Source organism: Jaculus jaculus, chromosome 5, assembly GCF_020740685.1.
Source record: "Jaculus jaculus isolate mJacJac1 chromosome 5, mJacJac1.mat.Y.cur, whole genome shotgun sequence".
In the NCBI taxonomy this organism is placed as follows: domain Eukaryota; kingdom Metazoa; phylum Chordata; class Mammalia; order Rodentia; family Dipodidae; genus Jaculus; species Jaculus jaculus.
Window position 1 is genome coordinate 131,614,251 of NC_059106.1, and position 19,594 is coordinate 131,633,844.

At 40.8% G+C, this 19,594-nt stretch overlaps 1 protein-coding gene and 1 pseudogene across 1 annotated transcript in view; one reads left to right on the top strand and one right to left on the bottom strand.

Moving 5' to 3' along the window:
* The first annotated feature begins 379 nt into the window (after positions 1-379).
* P3h2 (prolyl 3-hydroxylase 2) overlaps positions 380-19,594 on the top strand; it is a 134,693-nt gene continuing 115,478 nt past the window's right edge. Inside the window, exon 1 of the mRNA XM_004654269.2 lies at positions 380-856. Coding sequence (XP_004654326.2) covers positions 380-856 — 477 coding nt within the window. The remainder of the gene's footprint in view (positions 857-19,594) is intronic.
* On the bottom strand, positions 4,399-4,497 carry LOC123461186 (annotated as a pseudogene).

Consider the following 19,594-nt stretch of genomic DNA (forward strand, 5'->3'; position numbering starts at 1 on the left):
GCCACTGTGACGGGACCCTCCCCATTGCTCCCACGCGTGAAGCCTGTGGGCCGGGCATGGCCTCGAGGGGCGCTCGCTGTGGGGCTGGCCCTTGAGCCCCAGGCTGGGAGCGCGGCGGGTCCGGGGAGGCCGGGGCAGCAGGAGGAGCGTGTGAGCTGGAGGCGTCCCTTTAAGAGCGGCCGCCGGGGCGCAGCCTCCGCCTCCCGGTCCGCTGCAGCGCTGCGCGCCGGCGGTCACCTGGGGCTGCGGCGGAACGCGCCTGGTCGCCGCGCCGGCCCTCCGGGGCGGGAGAGGGCACGGTGCGCTAGGGGCCGCGTGGGCGCGAGTGTGTGTGTGTGTGTGTGCGCGCGCGTGGAGCGTGGCCATCCCGCGGCGGAGGATGCTGCAGCGCGTGTGGACGTCGCTGCCCCGGCTGCTGCAGCTGCTGCTGTGGCTGCCGCTGCTCCCGCCGCCGCTGAGGGGCGACCCCGAGGACCACGGGCCTCTGCAACCCTACGACCTGCTCTACGCCAGCGGCGTGGACGCCTATTACGGCGGCGACTTCGAGCGAGCCGCGCGTGACCTGGAAGCGGCGCTGCGCAGCCACCGGCGCCTGCGGGAGGTCCTGGCGCGCTGCTCCCGCCACTGCGCCGCGCGCCGCCCGCTCGCGCCCCCGTCCGGCGGCGGCGGGGACCGCGCGGGGCCCGGGGCCGAGCTGCCCGCCTTCCGTGCGCTGCTGGAGCGCGCGCGATGCCTGCGCAGCTGCCAAGGGCAGCGCCTCGGCGGACCCGCGTCCCGGCACCGCGTCAGCGAAGACGTGCGCAGCGACTTCCAGCGCAGAGTGCCCTACAACTACCTGCAGAGGGCCTACATCAAGGTACCCGCTCCTCTTCCCCCCACCCCCACGGAGGGGGCCCTCCAGGATCACTGGATCCCTTCGTAGGAGTTCCGTCGTCACCTGGCCTTGCTCTTCAGATGGCTCTGTGAAAGTGGGCAGCAAGTGGCCCAACTTTGTAATCAGCACTGGACTGAACGTGAATCACTCAGTCTCCCTCCTTCCGTCCCCATCTTTCTTCCTCCTCATGTCTGTCCCTCCCTTCTCATCTTCCTCCCTCCCTCCCTTCCCTGCCTACCCCCATCTTCCTTCCCTGCCCCCCATCTTCCTCCCCATCTCCCTTCCTCTCTCCCTCCCTCCTTCCCCATTTCTCTTCCTCTCTCCCTCCCTCCCTTCCTTCCTCTTTCCCTCCCATCACTCTGTGTGTTCCAAAGTGGACTATACTGATAAGGTGTTGAAAGTGCTCACTTAGCCTTGTTCACAGACCTTTGGGATAAAGTGTACAAGTTCGGAGGGACTACGTACAACTCATTCACATCCCCCACCCCCGGCCCCTCTTGGACTTTATTCTGCACCTTTTCTCTTGCTCCTGATAGAAATTATCCTCAACATAAAAATACCGTAGTCCCAAGCAAATGTATTTCTTTTCACCTGCGAATGAGTAAAGATTAACGGTTACACAGAAGGGATGGCATATGGAAGGATTGATTGTGTGAGGCAACAACAGCACTTAAAAGATGCTTAAGGGTTGAGTTTGCTTTTGGTACCCGGCTCCCACTTCCTAGATCTTGCCATGGGCCTGGACTGCATGGCATGGGATGATCAGTGTGCTCTTTTTTCTGGTTTTATTAGTCTATACTTACCTTCTCTGAAGTCAGGATCAGGAAATGGACAATGCAAATTAGCCTATTTCTCACACCCATTATCTAACTGGATACTTGAGCACAAAAAAATAGCCCCAGCTTTTCATTCATCCATGGTATTCTGAATACACTTTCTTCCCACCCTCTAGCTTTCTAAGTCAGTGTATCAAGATCTTTCCCATAGCTGTTTGAGAAGTGGCAGTTATGGGGGTTGGTTGGTAGTGATGGAGGATGGAAAGGGCTGCATTTCTAAGGAGACGAAAACACACACCCACACTGTGTTTGGGCACGCCAATGCCTTCAGCGGTTCATTGTACCACTTCTCTGTCATCACAGGTGATAAATTTCTCAAGTTTACAATGGTCAGGAAAGCTCATGAAGTCACAGCTGAGAATAAGCATTAACTCAAGTGTGTTGTGCTAAAGTTCTGGAATTAACTAGAAATGAAGAGACAAACAGAATCTTCTCCAGGGTTTGTCTTCTGCTCACTTGTACTCTCTGATGGTTTTGTAAAGGCGTACGTTAGTGTTCATTTTGTCGAAGGGCATAGCATAGTTGTTTGTTGGTCTTCCAGAAATCAGTCAGTTCGTGCCAGAGAGGAGACCCTGACGAGCTGACAAGCTAAGGTGTCCTAAGCTAGTTCCTAAAGAAGAACATTAGTGGCTTTGTAACAGAGTCCCCGTAAGATGGTCCTTCTAGGAGGCTTTGACGTGAGGGGAAATGTGGCCTTCTTATTGGTGGTTCTTAGATACTCCTTTTTTTCCGGAAACACAGAGATAAGGGGGCCATAGTCATGTTGAATCATATGAAAATAACCACATTAATAACATGCAGATTGTCAGTATATGGGCTACTGTGGTTCTGTAGTTAGGGTTGCTTCACTGTTAATGTTAACATGTGTCACTCCTTCCCTTAGTTCTGTCCTCTGTTTGGAAGTGAAAACCATGAAAGCAGAGGTTCAGTATACCTCAAGTTTGTCCAGAGAATTTGGTTATTAGAGCAAATACCACCCGGACTCTCCTGTAGGTGAGTTCTTGAGCAGCGGTGACAAACCAGCGAGGTCTGAGAAAGTCTTTCAGGAACATCTGGCTTTGTGCTCATGATTCTTTTCAACCAGCACTGTTTCTGAGAGTGGAACCAGCCTTTTACCCTGCTCTCCCTCCATTTCCCCAGGCAACAGTCCTTGGATCCAGGTGATTGGCAGTCTTTGAAGAAGGAAATATTTCCACCTCTTTACAAATTTGCTTTCAATGGCTGGAATTTGTTAACAACTTGTTTGTTTAACCTGTTTTGAAGTGTGTTAACATCTAAAAGATGTATCATGGTTCTTTTCTCCCCTGTATCTCATGACAGCTCTATAGATGTATTTGTTTAGCTTCCTAGGTACTTTACTCATAAACACAGACACACACACACAAGTGTGCATGTGTATGCCATCTTTTGAGACTAAATCAAAACTCTCAAATGATGAAATAACATCTTCAGGCTATGTGACAGCTTTGAATTCTGGGTTCAGGATGCAAAAGTTCTTTCTTGTGTCTGGCTGTGGTCTTGGTGCCTCAAACCATGGATGTTCAGATTTCTCAGAGGAAAAACTTACTATAATTTTTAGTTGGGAGCTTTACAGCCTGCATAACTCTGACCAGTGGTAGCCTCTCCCACAGTGGGCTGCTTATGGAAACCAATCCTTTATGCTCATATGTTAGACAAAAAGAAGAAATGAGAATTGTAAATGCTGAGACCCTTCCAATTAAACTTCTCATTTGATAGAGGGAGAGATGGATGTCCACAAAGGGAAAGAGACTTGGCTCAGTGTCATGGTTTGAGGCTGGCCAGCATGATTTCTGATTCCATCCCTGTATTGTGCCACAGCCCCATGGATAGCCTCAGGTTCCATAGAACACGGCATTTCCTGTGCTCATTCTTATGCCAGATTTGGACAGCTCCAGAAATGAATAGGCCCTTGTTCTGTGGGTTTGCCTCTTCTTATGCCTCCTCTGCAGAATCTTCCTGAAAGCTTGGCATGTTGGGAATTTGTCTGAACAATTCCACCTGGTTCCTAGGCCCTTTTTTCCCCCTTCTTTCTTTTTTATTTTCTTTTGCAAAAGTGGGGTAAGACTTCTAATTTTTATTTTACTTAATCACCATAGAGTGTAAGATATAAATCATTAATTATAGCCTAAACCCTATGGTGCAGCTTTTGGCATAACTTTCTTTGCTGAGAAAGCATAGTGGTATCCCCTTGATACTATATAAAGTCCAGATACTTCAACCCAGTATCCATTGCCTCCCTGTCTCTGTCTCGCCATATATGACACTTTGCCTGTCATGGTCTTGTCTATTTTTCTTTGGGAAGCTTGTGAGCTCTGGAATAGGAGAGAATCACAAATTCAAATCTATGAGTAGATTGCATTAGCTTTCTGAACTCTTCCCTTTTTTCCATCTGCAAAATGCTGAAACACCAGGACTACTTGCTTAGTTTAGGGTTAGTTTAAGAATTGATTCATATAAAGTGCCTGGAACAGGACTTGATTGTCAACAAACACTATAGATGCATTAAGTTTATTACAGGTCATAATTGTAAGTGCTTTCTCCTCATATATATGTTCAAGTCCTAACTATCCTGCTATACCTGTCTTTACACACATATACCAGTTTCTGTGAAGCTGGCTTTATAAACCTTCCCTGACTCACAGGAGCTTATCATGATTTTCTTTTTTAAAAGAAATATGGAATTTCCATGTCATCCTTACACAGGGTCCATGCTTATCTTTTCTGTTATTGTTCCAATTTTAGTATATGTGCTGCCGAAACAAGCGCTCTCTTCCTTTTTTGAATGTCCACAGTAGGGTTTGTTTGTTTTCAATCCACATTTTTTTTTTCATCGTAGCTTTATTTTATAGAACATGGAGAAACATGCAACATTTATGGTCACTTTTTTGAGCTCCCTAAATGCAAGAACTGTTTCAATTATTTTTGCATCTTCTAAAGTAGGGAGTTTCAGAGATAATGATTACTACATGGATCAGTTTTCTAACCTCTCAGGCATTAAAATGTGAGCTGGACATTTAAGGTCAAGAGTTGAGTCACCAACAACTGTATTTCCTCTAAATATCGTGAACAGGATAGGATGGTCAGAGTAGGTGCTTGATATATGTTTGTCGAATAACAATTAACTTACTTCTGTGTATAGGAAGTAATATTTAGACAGGTGTCTCTCTGATAGCAGGTATAGTCACCTCAGTAGCTATCTATTTTGTTTCCCCGATGTTCAGATTGGTAAAAAGTGACAGAAGGACTGACTCACAAAAATCTGGCTGATTTTCTACTTGGAAGTTCTGGCTAATGTTGACCCTGCTGTCACACCCCCTTTCCCTGTAGCCTTTTTTATCCTTTTGCTATAATTTGTCTTTCGTATTTATTACCTAAAACTGTACTTCAGAAAGCCCTTGACACATTGTACCTGAGTTGTGAACCTTTTTGGAATTTAAACAAAGGTAAGAGAGGTATTTTCTTTTCTGTGTCCTGAATTGTCATGGTTTGACCATATCTGTTTTCTCTCACTGCTGCTAGCCATGGAAAAGAAATAACAACAAGCTAGTGTTGTTTATTGTTTTTACTTAAAACGAGCTTGCTCTGGCATATTTTGTTCTTGAATTGGTGCTTTGTGCCATTTGACCTTTGGTTTTCTTCCCAGGATGGGGGAAGTGCAATTTACTCAGGCAATTCTGTGTACTCATAGAGTCATTTTCCATAAATCCTTTTATCTTGGTCATGATCTATTTGTGTGTGTGTGTGTGTGTGTGTTTAAAGGGAAAAAAACCCACATACGCTCATGTCATTTCTTCACTCAGGTTCTATTTTATAGCTGGTTTCCTATGAATGCCTCCAAGGAGAAAGTGAAATCCAGACCATTGCATGGTAGATAGTGCTGGCTCAGAGTAAAACCTTGTTCTGAATAATTCCTCATTGCAGTCTCTTTTTACCTATTTATACGCCATGTACATTTTATTCCAGAGTTGTTTCAACTACAAAGGTGGTTTTGTCTTCTTTAAATAGTTGTTCTGAGATAATAGTTATTTCCTCAAATGTCATTCTGTTGTCATTGAGCCTTTTTTTTTTAATTTTTGTGCTTGAATCATCAAAATGCGCTGTTCACCCTTGGTCAGACCTATTCCTGAAGAAGGAAACCTGTGAGATTCACTGTGTTGCTGGCTAGGTCCCTGTGCTGAAGTCACAGTTCCACCCAGCAGGGCTGGTCCATTATAACCACTAAGTGCCAAGGCCAGCAGCTTCAAATCAATTTAATCTAAGCACCTGCTTACAGGCCTTTCTCTCCTCTCAGCTTGGAGCACCAAAGATTTATTTACAGGCTTTAATAAAGGAAAGCAATAAACTTCCTGCCCCTCTCTCTTTAGCTTTCTCTCTGTGTCTCTCATAGCCTGTCTCCAAGAATCAAATAGATTCTGTCAGTAATATTATTTGCTCACTGATAAACTACAGTGGCTTACTTGATTGAATTCTTTTGGGTCTAAATGTCAGCTTGCTTTATGAATATGATTTGATAAATTCTGAAAGGTGGACTTGTTTATTAAAATGACAACTCATGGGATTTGATATTACAGTAGTTCTGTAATTCTAAGGACTTATTACACTATGAACTTCATAGACTCATAGGTCCAAGGGTTAGGAGAGGCTTCAAGAAAAAATATAATTGCTTTAAGGTAGTGAAGTAGCAGTGTAAAAGAGGGATAGTGATTTTATTCAAGAAGTTATATCTAGCAAGAGTAAGGATGATAATTACTGGCACTACAAAATGCTTTGCCTTGAAGGATTCTGTCAATTAACAGCTGATGACATTGGCCTCAGATTGATAAGTCAAGGAGAGCCAGCAATTGTAGCTGGACCCAGAATGTAGGCATCTTCCCCATTCGTCCTGTGTTCTTCCCAGACTCTATGTAAAGGCTCTCTGTAGCCTGAGGGACTACCTGGTGACTCAGCAGTGCCAGGAGACCTATATTGACCCCATTGCCTTCAGAAGCAGAGCAGACACAAGGCCCATCCTCTGGAACTGGTCTCTCCACCTTGCATTTTCATTCACATGACACATCATAGGTCATTCAGCCAAGAGTCATAGTTGTCTGGTGGAAAATTTTGCATTTCTCATTAGGAACTATAATCCCTCTTGTCTTTTTTCCATTCTATTTGCTTCTGTCATTTTTTAAATGTCTTTTAATTTATCCCTCCCTTCCTGCTGTTTGACTTCCTAGCTATGTAATTTCTACCAGACCTGATCATCACTTGCCAAACGGTCCAGACACAACTTTAAAGGAAGATTCAGAGTCAGCCTCACATGTGGTTTGCTAAGTGTGTGTGACTCTGTTCAGTACTGGAGAAACTGGCAGTCTGTTGTTAGACGAGACTGATTTTACTTGACCACACTGTGGTCTGCTTTATTATGCTGTGCAGATTTCTATATTTAGCTCCTGACTTTTCCTCAACCCCACCCCTACATTGTACTATTGGTAAAAGTACCTCTGAAAAGGAGAGGGTGATTGTTTAGGGAGATGAAAAGAAACTAGTAGTATAAACAAGGATGAGTGTCTGGTTCAAATAAAATGAAAGACACAGAGCATTTTATTTTACATGATAAATTCTTGTAAGTATCTTCTTCCTTGAAAGTTTTATTTATTTATTTTTTAGGTAGGCTATCACTCTAGCCCAGGCTGACCTGGAGCTCACTCTGTAGTTCCAGGCTGGCCTCAAACTCACAGTGATACTTCTACCTCTGTCTCTTGAGTGCTGGGATTAAAGGTGTGTGCCACCATGCCCTGGCTTAAAAAATATATATATATATTTTTGCATCCGACAGAAGGAGGCAGATGTTGAAAGTGAGTATGGGTGTACCAGGGGCTCTTGCCACTGAAAACAGACTCCAGTTGCATGTGCCACTTTGTGCATCTGGCTTTATGGGGTACTGTGGAATCAAACCCATGCTGTTTGACTTTGCAATCAAATGCCTTTGACCACTGAGCAATCTCTCCAGCCTGACATTCTTCTTTAGTTCCCATTGCCTCATCTGTGCTATTTGTTCTCATGGACTGGGGGAGATAGGTTCCTGACCCCAGCAACTCCCCCTGCCTCATTGGTGGAAGATTACTGTTCCAACTATCCATTTTATACATGGGAATAAAAGTATAAAAGAGAATTGAGTTTCTGTGACTGAATGTAATTAAATACCAAACCTAGGAGTAGAGCGGAACAACCTAGAACCTCCCACTTCTGTGACAATGCCATGACTACAGCGTGTATGGCCCACGGTCAGAGAGAGCCCTAATCTCCACATCCAGCATACAATTTTAAATGACACATGCTTATAAGATCCAGAGAGGAAAGTACTCACCATGATAGAAATCAGAGGATTATTGTCTATTGCCCCACCTAGTCATTTTGACAAGCTTCTCTCTCTGTCCCCCTCTTCCTCCCCCTCTCTCTTTCCCTCTCTCTCTCTCTCTCTCAATCTCTCTCTCTCTCTCTCTGTGTGTGTGTGTGTGTGTGTCTTCTGTGATTTGAAGCTGCTGGGGGAGCTAAGTTGTTTAGATTCCTTCAGTCCTGAGACTAAGGCTGTCAAGAACATTTCATGTGTCAGATAGTCAAGTTAAATACCGGAGGTGTTTTTAAAAGTTCTGCATCTCCATGAAAGTTCACAAGAAAGAACAAGTCACATCCAAGTGGTCATCAGGAAAGACTAAAAATACGTTTTGTGAAGGAGCTATGTTCGAATGAGCCTATTCCAGAGATGCCAGTGCTGTTCTCCAGACAGGCATTTTGGACATAGAGATGAGAGCTGTGGCAGCGTCCCTCTATCTACTGAGATGGAGTCCTCTGGATGAATAGAAGGGAGTTCTCCCTCTTCTTCATCTCCTTTTCCTGTAATAGGACTCTGCCACATTCATGGGATATTAGGGTTCTCACTATTCATTTTATAAAAGGAAAATAAATCTTCAAAAAGATTTGAGCTGCACAAGTTTGTTTAGAAAATTAATGGGGGGGGCAGGATTAGAACTCAGCCTCACTCAGTGACTCCTCCTTTATGACCTTGCCAGTCCTACCATTGCAAGTTCCACACTGAATGTGAAGACTCTGTAGCATCAAAATGAAACAGTAGCATTACATTTATTATTTGCTAAATTAAAGAGACTAAAAAGAAAAGGCAGGCTGGAAAGATGGCTTAGTGGTATAGGAACTTGCTTAAAAATCCAAAGGACCCAGGTCCCATTCCTCAGGACCCACACATGCCAGATGCATAAGGTGGCACATGCATGTGGAGTTCATTTGCAGTGACTCAATGCCCTGACATGCCCATTCTCTCTCTTCCTCCTTTTCTCTCTCTTTCTCTCAAATAAATAAACAAAAGTAAGATGGGCTTGGTGACTCATGCCTTTAATCCCAGCACTCAGGAGGCTGAAGTAGGAGGATTGCCATGAGTTCAAGGCCACCCAGAGAATACAGAGTAAATTTCAGGTCAGCCTGGACTACAGTGAAACCCTACCTCAGAGAACTAAAATAAATAAATAAATAAGCAAGCAAACCAAAGTAAAAAATAAAAATAAAAAGGAAAGGTGCAATGCCATTACACAGTGGCCTGTGTCACTTGTACTCCTATTCTGCTTACTTCTGGGAACAGAGTGACACTGCACAGTGGAGCTATGCTATTCCGTAGTAAGCCTGATAAAATTGAATGAGGTAAAAAAATATTCTCTGGAAGATAAAAGAGGGAATAGAGCCAGATAGCAAGATCCAAGATGTCAGAATTTCCAGAAGCTCAGGGCTATCGTAACGATCCTTCTGGAATTCATTATTTGACAATAATAGATTCTGTCTTTTGTGAAAGTGCCAGCACACTGCTGGAGGCTGCAGTGTCGTTGCATAAGATACAGACTGGGGCTGGAGCGTAGCAGAAGACGCAACGAAGGAAGTGAATACAAAACAAAGAAATTGCTAACAAATCCTGAAGCACAGGAAAGTTAATAGAGACATTTTTTATTATTCTTACTTGACTGCTAAATATTTGGCTTAACCCTGCCAGAGTAAGTAGTCTTGCCTGGTGAAATCAACACACAATTAGGGATCCAGGCATAGATAGTTACTTGAATGCCGGATTTGACTGTTTATAAAAATGACTTCAACTTGTACGATCAAAAGGTTAATCCAGCAGACCATACAAATTACTTCCCCAATGAAGCAATATCTGTTTCTTGATAATTTTAAGACAATCTGGGATTACTTTGGCTTTTACTTCATGGCATTTGCAAATGTCTCAGAGACAAAGACTTTCATGGATTCTATAGGATTATAAAGGGCTTAATTAAAGAGTGGAATGTATAGGCATTCTGGTCGGGCACAAAAGTCAGTGTCTTTCAACCTTAGCTTATTAATATTTTGGGATGAATAATTCTTTTTTGACAGGCTTTCTTTTGTATTTTAGGATGGTTAATAACATCTCTGGCCTTTAGCTACTAGATGTCAGTAGCCATGTACACCACCCTCCTTCCAAACAGTAAAACAAAACAAAACGAAAGTTCCGTTACCTGCAAAGTGTTCCTTGGAGGTAAAATACCTTGACTGACAACCATTGATACAAACATAGAACCATATATATGAGGACTGTCTTATCAAGTACAGTAAATGCACCTGAGAATATACACCATGCTACTGATGAATCGTATTTGTGGGGAAAAAAAAATTAAAAAAAGCTGGCTGCATCTTAGTGTCCTGGGAGGAAATGCATTGCAAGTAGAACTTCCCATCTTAAGTGCAAAGTATGGGGCTTGTCTCTCATAGTCCTGCCTAAATTTAACCTTTAGGAAAGCCCAGAACATTGGCTTTTTGCTGTTTGTTGTCCCAAAATGACCCAACATGTTGTCTTAGTATTGCAGATTAACACCTCATACTTGTGAACTCTAAACTCCAAAATTGACATATTTCTCCTTCACTTTGGAAATCACCTAAACACAGTCATGTAAAAATATTCCTCTGTAGCTCTTGAATTTCTTGGGCTTAGCTTGATGTCATATACTGTTTTATGAAGTAGCTTGATAGATGGCTCCCCACCTCCCAAATAATGCCAACCTGTACGAGCCAAGAAATGGGAAAATTAAGAGTCCAGAATGGTGAAAGTGAGAGTGGTGTGGGGAGAGAGAATATACTGAAAATAAAAATGATATAAAAGAAAGCAGGAGGAAGTGAATTGAGAATCCACTTGAAATCCACAGGGGGTCTCAAGCATGAAAGAAGGCTGCTGAGGGCTGTGTTTGGGAGTAGCATACTGATATCCAAACCTCCAGACCTCAGAGCAGACACTGGCCATTCTGCAGCCCTGTATCTTCATGTTCAAGAGAGGCACTTCTGCCCTGGCGACACTCCGGACAGCAGAGTCAGAACAGAGAAGAAGGACCCTCATGAGGGAGATTTCAATGCATAGCCCTGGGGAGTTATCAAATAGTGTAATTTCCCTCCAAACAACAAAACAAACAAAAACTCAAGGAAGAGCATGCCCACCCAGTGAGTCATTCACTTCTTCAATATACACTACTTTCCCAAACTTCAATGAAAGCCTTTGTTGACCATTTCGATGTTATCTTCTCTGTAGGCCCTGATGATCTAAAGAATGAGATACTTTCCCTGCCCTCAAGTGGGTTGCAGCACATTAAGGGACAAAAGGTACATTACAGCTGTGGCATGGGTCTCTTAGAGAGGCCAGCTTCTCCTGGATGGTTACGCAGGGGTTGTTCAGGAATGGCTCATAGCAAATCTCTGCTGTTAGAGATGGGAAAGACTAACTTGAAAATATGCCGTACTTAACATACATAATGGCCTTAGTGGGAATTTTAACATTTTTTTTTAATTAAAAATTTTTATTAACATTTTCCATGATTATGAAAAAATATCCCATGGTAATTCCCTCCCTCCCCACCCCCACACTTTCCCCTTTGAAATTCCATTCTCCATCATATTACCTCCCCATTACAATCATTGTACTTACATATATACAATATCAACCTATTAAGTAGCCTCCTCCCTTCCTTTCTCTTCCCTTTATGTCTCCTTTTTAACTTACTGGCCTCTGCTACCAAGTATTTTCCTTCTCAGGCAGAAGCCCAATCATCTGTAGCTAGGATCCACATATGAGAGAGAACATGTGGCGCTTGGCTTTCTGGGCCTGGGTAACCTCACTTAGTATAATCCTTTCCAGATCCATCCATTTTTCTGCAAATTTCATAACTCCATTGTATAAATGTGCCACATCTTCATTATCCACTCATCAGTTGAGGGACATCTAGGCTGGTTCCATTTCCCAGCTATTATAAATTGAGCAACAATAAACATGGTAGAGCACGTACTTCTAAGGACATGAGATGAGTCCTTTGGATATATGCCTAGGAGTGCTATCGCTGGGTCATATGGTAGATCAATCTTTAGCTGTTTTAGGAACCTCCACACTGTTTTCCACAATGGCTGGACCAGATTGCATTCCCACCAGCAGTGTAGAAGGGTTCCTCTTTTTCCACATCCCTGCCAACATTTATGATCAGTTGTTTTCATGATGGTGGCCAATCTGACAGGAGTGAGATGGAATCTCAATGTAGTTTTAATCTGCATTTTCCTGATGACTAGTGACGTAGAACATTTTTTTAGATGCTTATATGCCATTTGTATTTCTTCCTTTGAGAATGCTTTATTTAGCTCCATAGCCCATTTTTTGATTGGCTTGTTTGATTCCTTATTATTTAACTTTTTTAGTTCTTTTTATATCCTAGATATTAATCCTCTATCAGATATATAGCTGGCGAAGATTTTTTCCCATTCTGTAGGTTGCCTCTTTGCTTTTTTCACTGTGTCCTTTGCAGTGCAAAATCTTTGTAATTTCATGAGGTTCCAGTGATTATTTTAGATATTCGAGGTTTTTTGTGATTCCCAATGAATTTTTGGACTGTTTTTTTCTATTTCCATGAATAATGCCTTTGGAATTTTGATAGGGATTACATTGAATGTGTAGATTGCTTTTGGTAAGATTGCCATTTCATATTGATTCTTCCAATCCAGGAAGAAGGGATGTTTCTCCACTTTCTAGTTTCTTCTGCAATTTCTCGCATGAGTGTTTTAAAGTTCTCATTGTAGAGATTCTTTACTTCCTTGGTTAGGTTTATTCCAAGGTACTTTATTTTATTTATTTATTTTTTTTGATGCAATTGTGAATGGGAGTGATTCTCTGATTTCATTCTCTGTGTGTTTGTTGTTAGCATATATGAAGGCTACTGATTTCTGTGTATTTATTTTGTATCCTGCTGCATTGTTGTAGGTTTTGATCAGCTCTAACAGTTTGCTAGTAGAGTATTTAGGGTCCTTTATATATAGAATCATAACATTTGCAAATAATGATAACTTGATCTCTTCCTTTCTAATTTGTATCCCTTTTATGTGTGTCTCTTGCCTTATTGCTATGGCTAAGACTTCCAAAACTATATTAAATAGAAGTGGGGACAGTGGACACCCTTGTCTTGTTCCTGATTTTAGTGGAAAAGCTTCCAGTTTTTCCCCATTTAGTAATATGTTGGCTGTAGGCTTGTCATAAATAGCTTTTATTATATTGAGATACGTCCCTTCTATTCCCAGTCTCTGTAGGACTTTTATCATGAAGGGATGTTGGATTTTGTCAAATGCTTTCTCTGCATCTAATGAGATGATCATGTGATTTTTGTCCTTCAACCCATTTATACAATGTATTACATTTATAGATTTGTGTATATTGAACCATCCCTGTATCGCTGGTATAAAGCCTACTTGGTCAGGGTGAATGATCTTTTTGATATACTCTTGTATTCTGTTTGCCAGTATTTTGTTGAGAATTTTTGCATCTATGTTCATAAGGGAGATTGGTCTGTAATTTTCTTTTTTTGTTCTATCTTTGCCTGGTTTTGGTATCAGTGTGATGCTGGCCTCATCGAAGGAGTTTGGTAGAATTCCTTCTTTTTCTATTTCCTGGAAAAGCTTAAGAAGCAATGGTGTTAGCTCTTCCTTAAAGGTCTGCTAAAATTCAGCAGTGAATCCATCTGGGCCTGGGCTTTTTTTAGTTGGGAGATTATTGATAATTGTTCAGATCTCCATGTTTGTTATAGGTCTATTTAAGTGATTAATCTCATTTTGATTTAATTTAGGTAGGTCATATAAATCAAGGAAATCATCCATTTCTTTCAGATTTTCATACTTTGTGGAGTATATGCTTTTATAGTATGTCCCTATGATTTTTTGAATTTCTCTGGAATCTGTTGTGATGTTACCTTGTTCATCTCTGATTTTATTAATTTGTGTCTCTTCTCTCTTTCTTTTGGTCAGATTTGCTAAGGGTTTATCAATCTTGTTTATCCTTTCAAAGAACCAACTCTTTGTTTCATTAATTCTTTGGATTGTTTTTTTTTCTTTGTTTGTTTCTATTTCATTAATTTCTGCCCTAATCTTTATTATTTCTTCCCGCCTATTGATATTTGGTTTGCTTTGTTCTTCTTTTCCAAGGCTTTAAGGTGAAGCATTAGGTTGTTTACTTGAGACCTTTATAATTTCTTAATATAGGCACTTAAGGCTATAAATTTACCTCTTAGAACTACCTTAATTGTGTCCCAGAGATTTTGATATGTTGTGTTCTCATTATCATTTGACTCTATAAATTTTTTGATTTCCTTCTTGATTTCTTAATTGACCCATTCATCGTTTAGTAGTGTATTGTTTAGTTTCCATGATTTTGTGTATGCTCTATAGCCTTTCTTGCTACTGGTTTGTAGTTTAATTCCATTGTGGTCAGATAGAATGCAAGGAATTATTTCAATTTTCCTGAATTTGTTAAGATTTGCTTTGTGTCCTAATATGATCTATTTTAAAGAATGTTCCATGTGCTGCTGAAAAGAATGTATATTCTCTAGCCTTTGGATGAAATGTCCTGTATATATGTGGTAGGTCCATTCCTTCTATGACCCCATTTAGTCCAGATGCCTCTCTGTTCATTTTTTCCCAGGATGACCTGTCAATTGATGAGAGTGGGGTGTTAAAGTCACCCACCACCACTGTGTTTGGTGTTATCTGTGACCTTAGTTCTAATAGTGTTTGTTTGATGAATTTTGGAGCCCCCATGTTAGGTGCATATATGTTTAGGATTGTAATGTCCTCCTGTTGGAGTGTGCTCTTAATCAATATAAAGTGACCTTCCTTATCTTTCTTGACTAACATTGGACTAAAGTCTACCTTGTCAGATATTAGGATAGCAACCCCTGCTTATTTCCTAGGCCCATTTGCTTGAAACACCATCTTCCATCCTTTCACCCTAAGATAATGTCTGTCCTTTGTAGAAAGGTGAGTTTCTTGGAAGCAACAAATTGTAGGATCCTGCTTTTTAACCCAGTCTGCAAACCTATACTTTTCGTTGGGGCATTGAGGCCATTGATATTAAGAGATGTTATTGAACGGTGTGTATTTATGTTTGCCTTTTTTTTTTTTTTTGTGGTTCCAGTTCTACCTGTGCTCTCTTGTGTTAACTAGTATTTGAGTATTGCTTGTTTTTTCTAGGTTCCTTTTCTTCAGCATGGAGGATTCTATCAAGTACTTTCTGTAGAGCTGATTTTGTCTTCAAATACTCCTTTAACCTGCTTTTGTCATGGAATGTCCTTATTTCTCAGTCTATTTGAATGGATAGCTTTGCAGGATAAAGTAACCTTGGTTGACAGTTGTTATCTTTCAGAACTTGGCATATATCACACCAAGCCCTTCCTGCTTTAAAGTTTGTGTTGAATAATCTGCTGTAATCCTGATGGGCTTGCTTTTGTAGATAACTTGATTTTTCTCTTTCACTGCTTTCAATATTTTTTCTTTGTTGTGTGTGTTTGGAAGTTTGATTATAATATGGCAAGGAGAGGTTCTTTCCAGGTTTTATTTGGCTGGGGTTCTAAAGGCTTCTTGTATCTGCTTTGGCACCTCTTTCCCAATTTGGGGGAAATTTTCTTCTATGATTTTGTTGAAGACGCCTACTATGCCTTTGGAGTGGAATTCTTCTCCTTCTACTATGCCCTGAATTCTTATATTTCTCTCCATTATAGGTAGCATTATACTATGTGTTGGCCTGCAGTCTCATTGAAGATGGAGTTCTTCCACAGTTTCATTCATTCCTAATTTTCACTCATTATCACTTACTTTCTCTTGCTGAGACAAAATACCTGTCAAAACTCAGCTTCAGGGAGGCGGTGTTTACTCTAGTTTGGTGGAACAGCTCCGGGTTACATTCCATCATTGCGGGGAAGGCAGAGCAGAAGGATGTGTGCTGTGCAGCTCTCTCTCTCCTTTTTATACAGCCAAGACCCCAGCCCTTGGGATGGTGCTGCCCACAGTTAAGGTGTGTCTTCCCACCTCAAATCATTTAATCTCTAGATCTCTTACACTCATGTCCAGAGGCTGATCTAGTGATGATAATCCCTCACAGGTGATTCTACGTCTAAGTTGTCAATCAGTACAAACCATCACACAGATATAACACATGTTAATGTTGAGATACTGTTTATAAACCTAAAGGCATTCATATTTACTGCAGCTATTTTTGCTAAAAAGTGTTTTCCAACCAATTATATAAAACTTTAAAATTTTTTCTATCTCTTTTAAAATTTTTTTCCTCAATTTTTATTAACATTTTCCATGATTATAAAAAATATCCCATGGTAATACCCTCCCTCCCCCCACTTTACCCTTTGAAATTCCAATCTCTATCATATCCCTTCCACATCTCAATCAGTCTCTCTTTTATTTTGATGTCATGACCTTTCTCTCCTCTTATGATGGTCTTGTGTAGGTATTGTCAGGCACTGTGAGGTCATGGATATGGAGGTCATTTTATGACTGGAGGGAGCACATTGTAAGGAGTCCTACCCTTCCTTTGGCTCTTACATTCTTTCTGCTACCTTTTTTGCATTAGACCCTGAGCCTTGGAAGGTATGATCAAGATGTTACTCAGTACTCCAGTCACTTCTTTCCAGCACTATGATACCTTCTGAGTCATCCCAAGGTCACTGACAAACATATTTATTTATGAGATAGAGGGAGAGAGAATGTGTGCTCCAGGGCTTTAGCCACTGCAAATGAACTCTAAGTGCATGTACTACCTTGTGTATCTGTGCATCTGTTTTTTAAGTGGGCACTAGGGAATTGAACTGGAGTCCTTATGCTTTGCAAACAAACAAGTTAATGGCTGAGCCATCTCCCCAGCCTTAATTTTTTAAAATTTATTTTCAAGGAGAGAGAGAGAGAGAGAGAGAGAGAGAGAGAAGAAGCAAACACCATAGCCTCCTGCTACTGCAAGTAAACTCCAAATGCATGTTCTACTTTGTGTATTTGGCTTCATGTGGGTACTGGATAATAGCACCAAGGCTGTCAGTCTTTGTAAGCAAGTACCTTTAACTGTTGAGCCATCTCCCCAACCCCTAATTATATAAATTTTAGGTCAAATATTTGTCACTTTGTGTCAGTTCTTAGGCTTCAGTGAATCACTAAGTTGTTTGTTTTTTGTAAAATTAAGTGATAGAAAAATATAAAAATGCAGGCTGGAGTAATGGCTTAGCAGTTAAGCTGTTTGCCTGCAAAGCCTAAGAACCCAGGTTCAATTCCCCAGGACCCGCATTAGCCAGATGCACAAGGGCATGCATGCATCTGGAGTTCATTTGCAGTGGCTGAAGGCCCTGGTGTACCCATTCTCTCTCTCTCTGTATCTCTCTCCCTGTATTTCTCTGTCAAATAAATAAGTAAAAATTAAATATTTTAAAAAAGAAAAAAATTAAAATGCTACTAAATTTATATGTTTAATGTAGGCAAGTATCATTTCATACATATATGGACTTTATGAGATTAAGTGCATCTTTTTGTTCAATTTTTTGAGGTGTAGGGTCTTGGTAGAGCCCAGGCTGAACTGAAATTCACTATGTAGTCTCAGGCTGCCCTCAAATTCACAGCAATTCTCCTACCTCTGCCTCCTGACTGCTGGGATTAATGACATGCACCACCATGCCTGGCAGAGAGACAGAGAGAATGGGCACTTCTAGGTGCTGTAAATAAACTCTAGATGCATGTACAACTTTGTGCAGCTGGCTTTACGTGGATACTGGGAAATTGAACTAGTGCTGTTAGGCTTTGAAGATAAGTGCCTTAACCACTGAGCAATATCTCCAGCCCATTAAATGCATCTTAATAAGTAGTTGGTAGCTATCAAGGGACTCTCAGTAACATCCATTGAAAAAGGTGTGTGAACTTAATGTAATAGTTATTAAGAATATAATAATAAAAGCATACATTTAAAAATGTGTGAAATACACCTGAAAGAAATCCCTTTTACATCTGAAATTGTTGGTAGTCTATGCAATAAGCTATACACAATTGATAAATTTTGAGAACCACTAATTCAGAGAAATAATGAAACAATAGTATTTTATTACTTTGATAAAGTTAAATGAGTCCTCTTTACTTTTGTTTCTTTATCTGAGAATGAGGGTGAGTTTATAGTAGTATTGTAAAGATTCCATTCTAGAATGCAAAGCATTTATTTAGAAGAACATTGGTTTGGGGGTGAGTGCTTACCAAATAGTTATTGTGATATTATCATTATTATTTCTTGTATAGTCTATTTACTATCTGTTCTGTCTTGTATTGAGAAAGAAGTGGGACAACTCTTAATTCCTAAACTCACCTATAATTTTTAATTTTGTAGTATTACCATGAGATACAACAACTTAGGTCCTGAACAACAGCCTCGGAGCTGTTGTTTAGGACCTAAGTTGATTATAAAACAATGAAAGCGATTCCATGGATCTTTGCAAAATACATTAATGTTTTTATAACTAATTTTCCATTTATGTAAGATGTGGATAATTAATATCATATTCACAGCAACAAGGATTGTAGAAAATACATTTTGCATGAGCAGTATTCTTATGAATTTCATGTAAAAGTAAGGTTATATGTTATTCCTATGAGATTTTATATTATTTACAGAGTTGTTTCACATTTTAAAATTAATTTTGATGAATTAATAAAGTATTTCTTTTTCACCATATGAAATTGCTTAGTTCTACTTTACCAATGAGAATACACATGCTGGCGCTAAAGCTTAGTACAGCCTCAAGTGTTTTTTATTTTATGTTTTCAAAAACTTTCTACTTTACATAACTCAGATATGGGTAATGTAGATGTAAAAGAACATACATAATTTCTGTGCTTGGAATGCTTGTAGCCTCTGACCTCCTTTAATGTAGTCCAGACCCATGAATGCCTTTATCCCTGGGGGTTGGGTTGTGAAACTGGTGCTGAACACAGCACATGGAGCAGCAGCTGGGTTAGTAGGCCTGTGGTTAGACTCTTTGCAGCTTCTTGGTTTGAATTCTTATGATGGGATCAACTCCCCAGGATTATCCAGCAGTTTGTGGAAAATCAAACAGGCAGAATTAGATGTTGAAAGAAGATTTTCTAGAGATGTTGTGTGAGGAAGAATGAAGGGGCATGAGGGCCTACAATGGAACCCCGAATCGTAGTTCTGAGTAAGTCTTACTTACCACTATTAGGATATGGGTCTTGTTCCTTTCAAATTGTAGTAGCTGTGATTATAGCTGTGTGTGAAAATTTGTGTATATGTGTGTTTATGAATAGCTCAATTTTCTGTGTGCATGAGTCAGTCTCTCACTGACTTCTTTAGTGAACTGTGCATTGGAAGCCAGCACAATAATTTCTGAACCTCACGTGTATGGAAAAGGTGGATGAACTCAGCTATTCCTTTCTAAATAGGGCAGTGCTTCAGGGAGAGCCTGTAAATGAATTCTATGACCCATCAGTGGTAAAA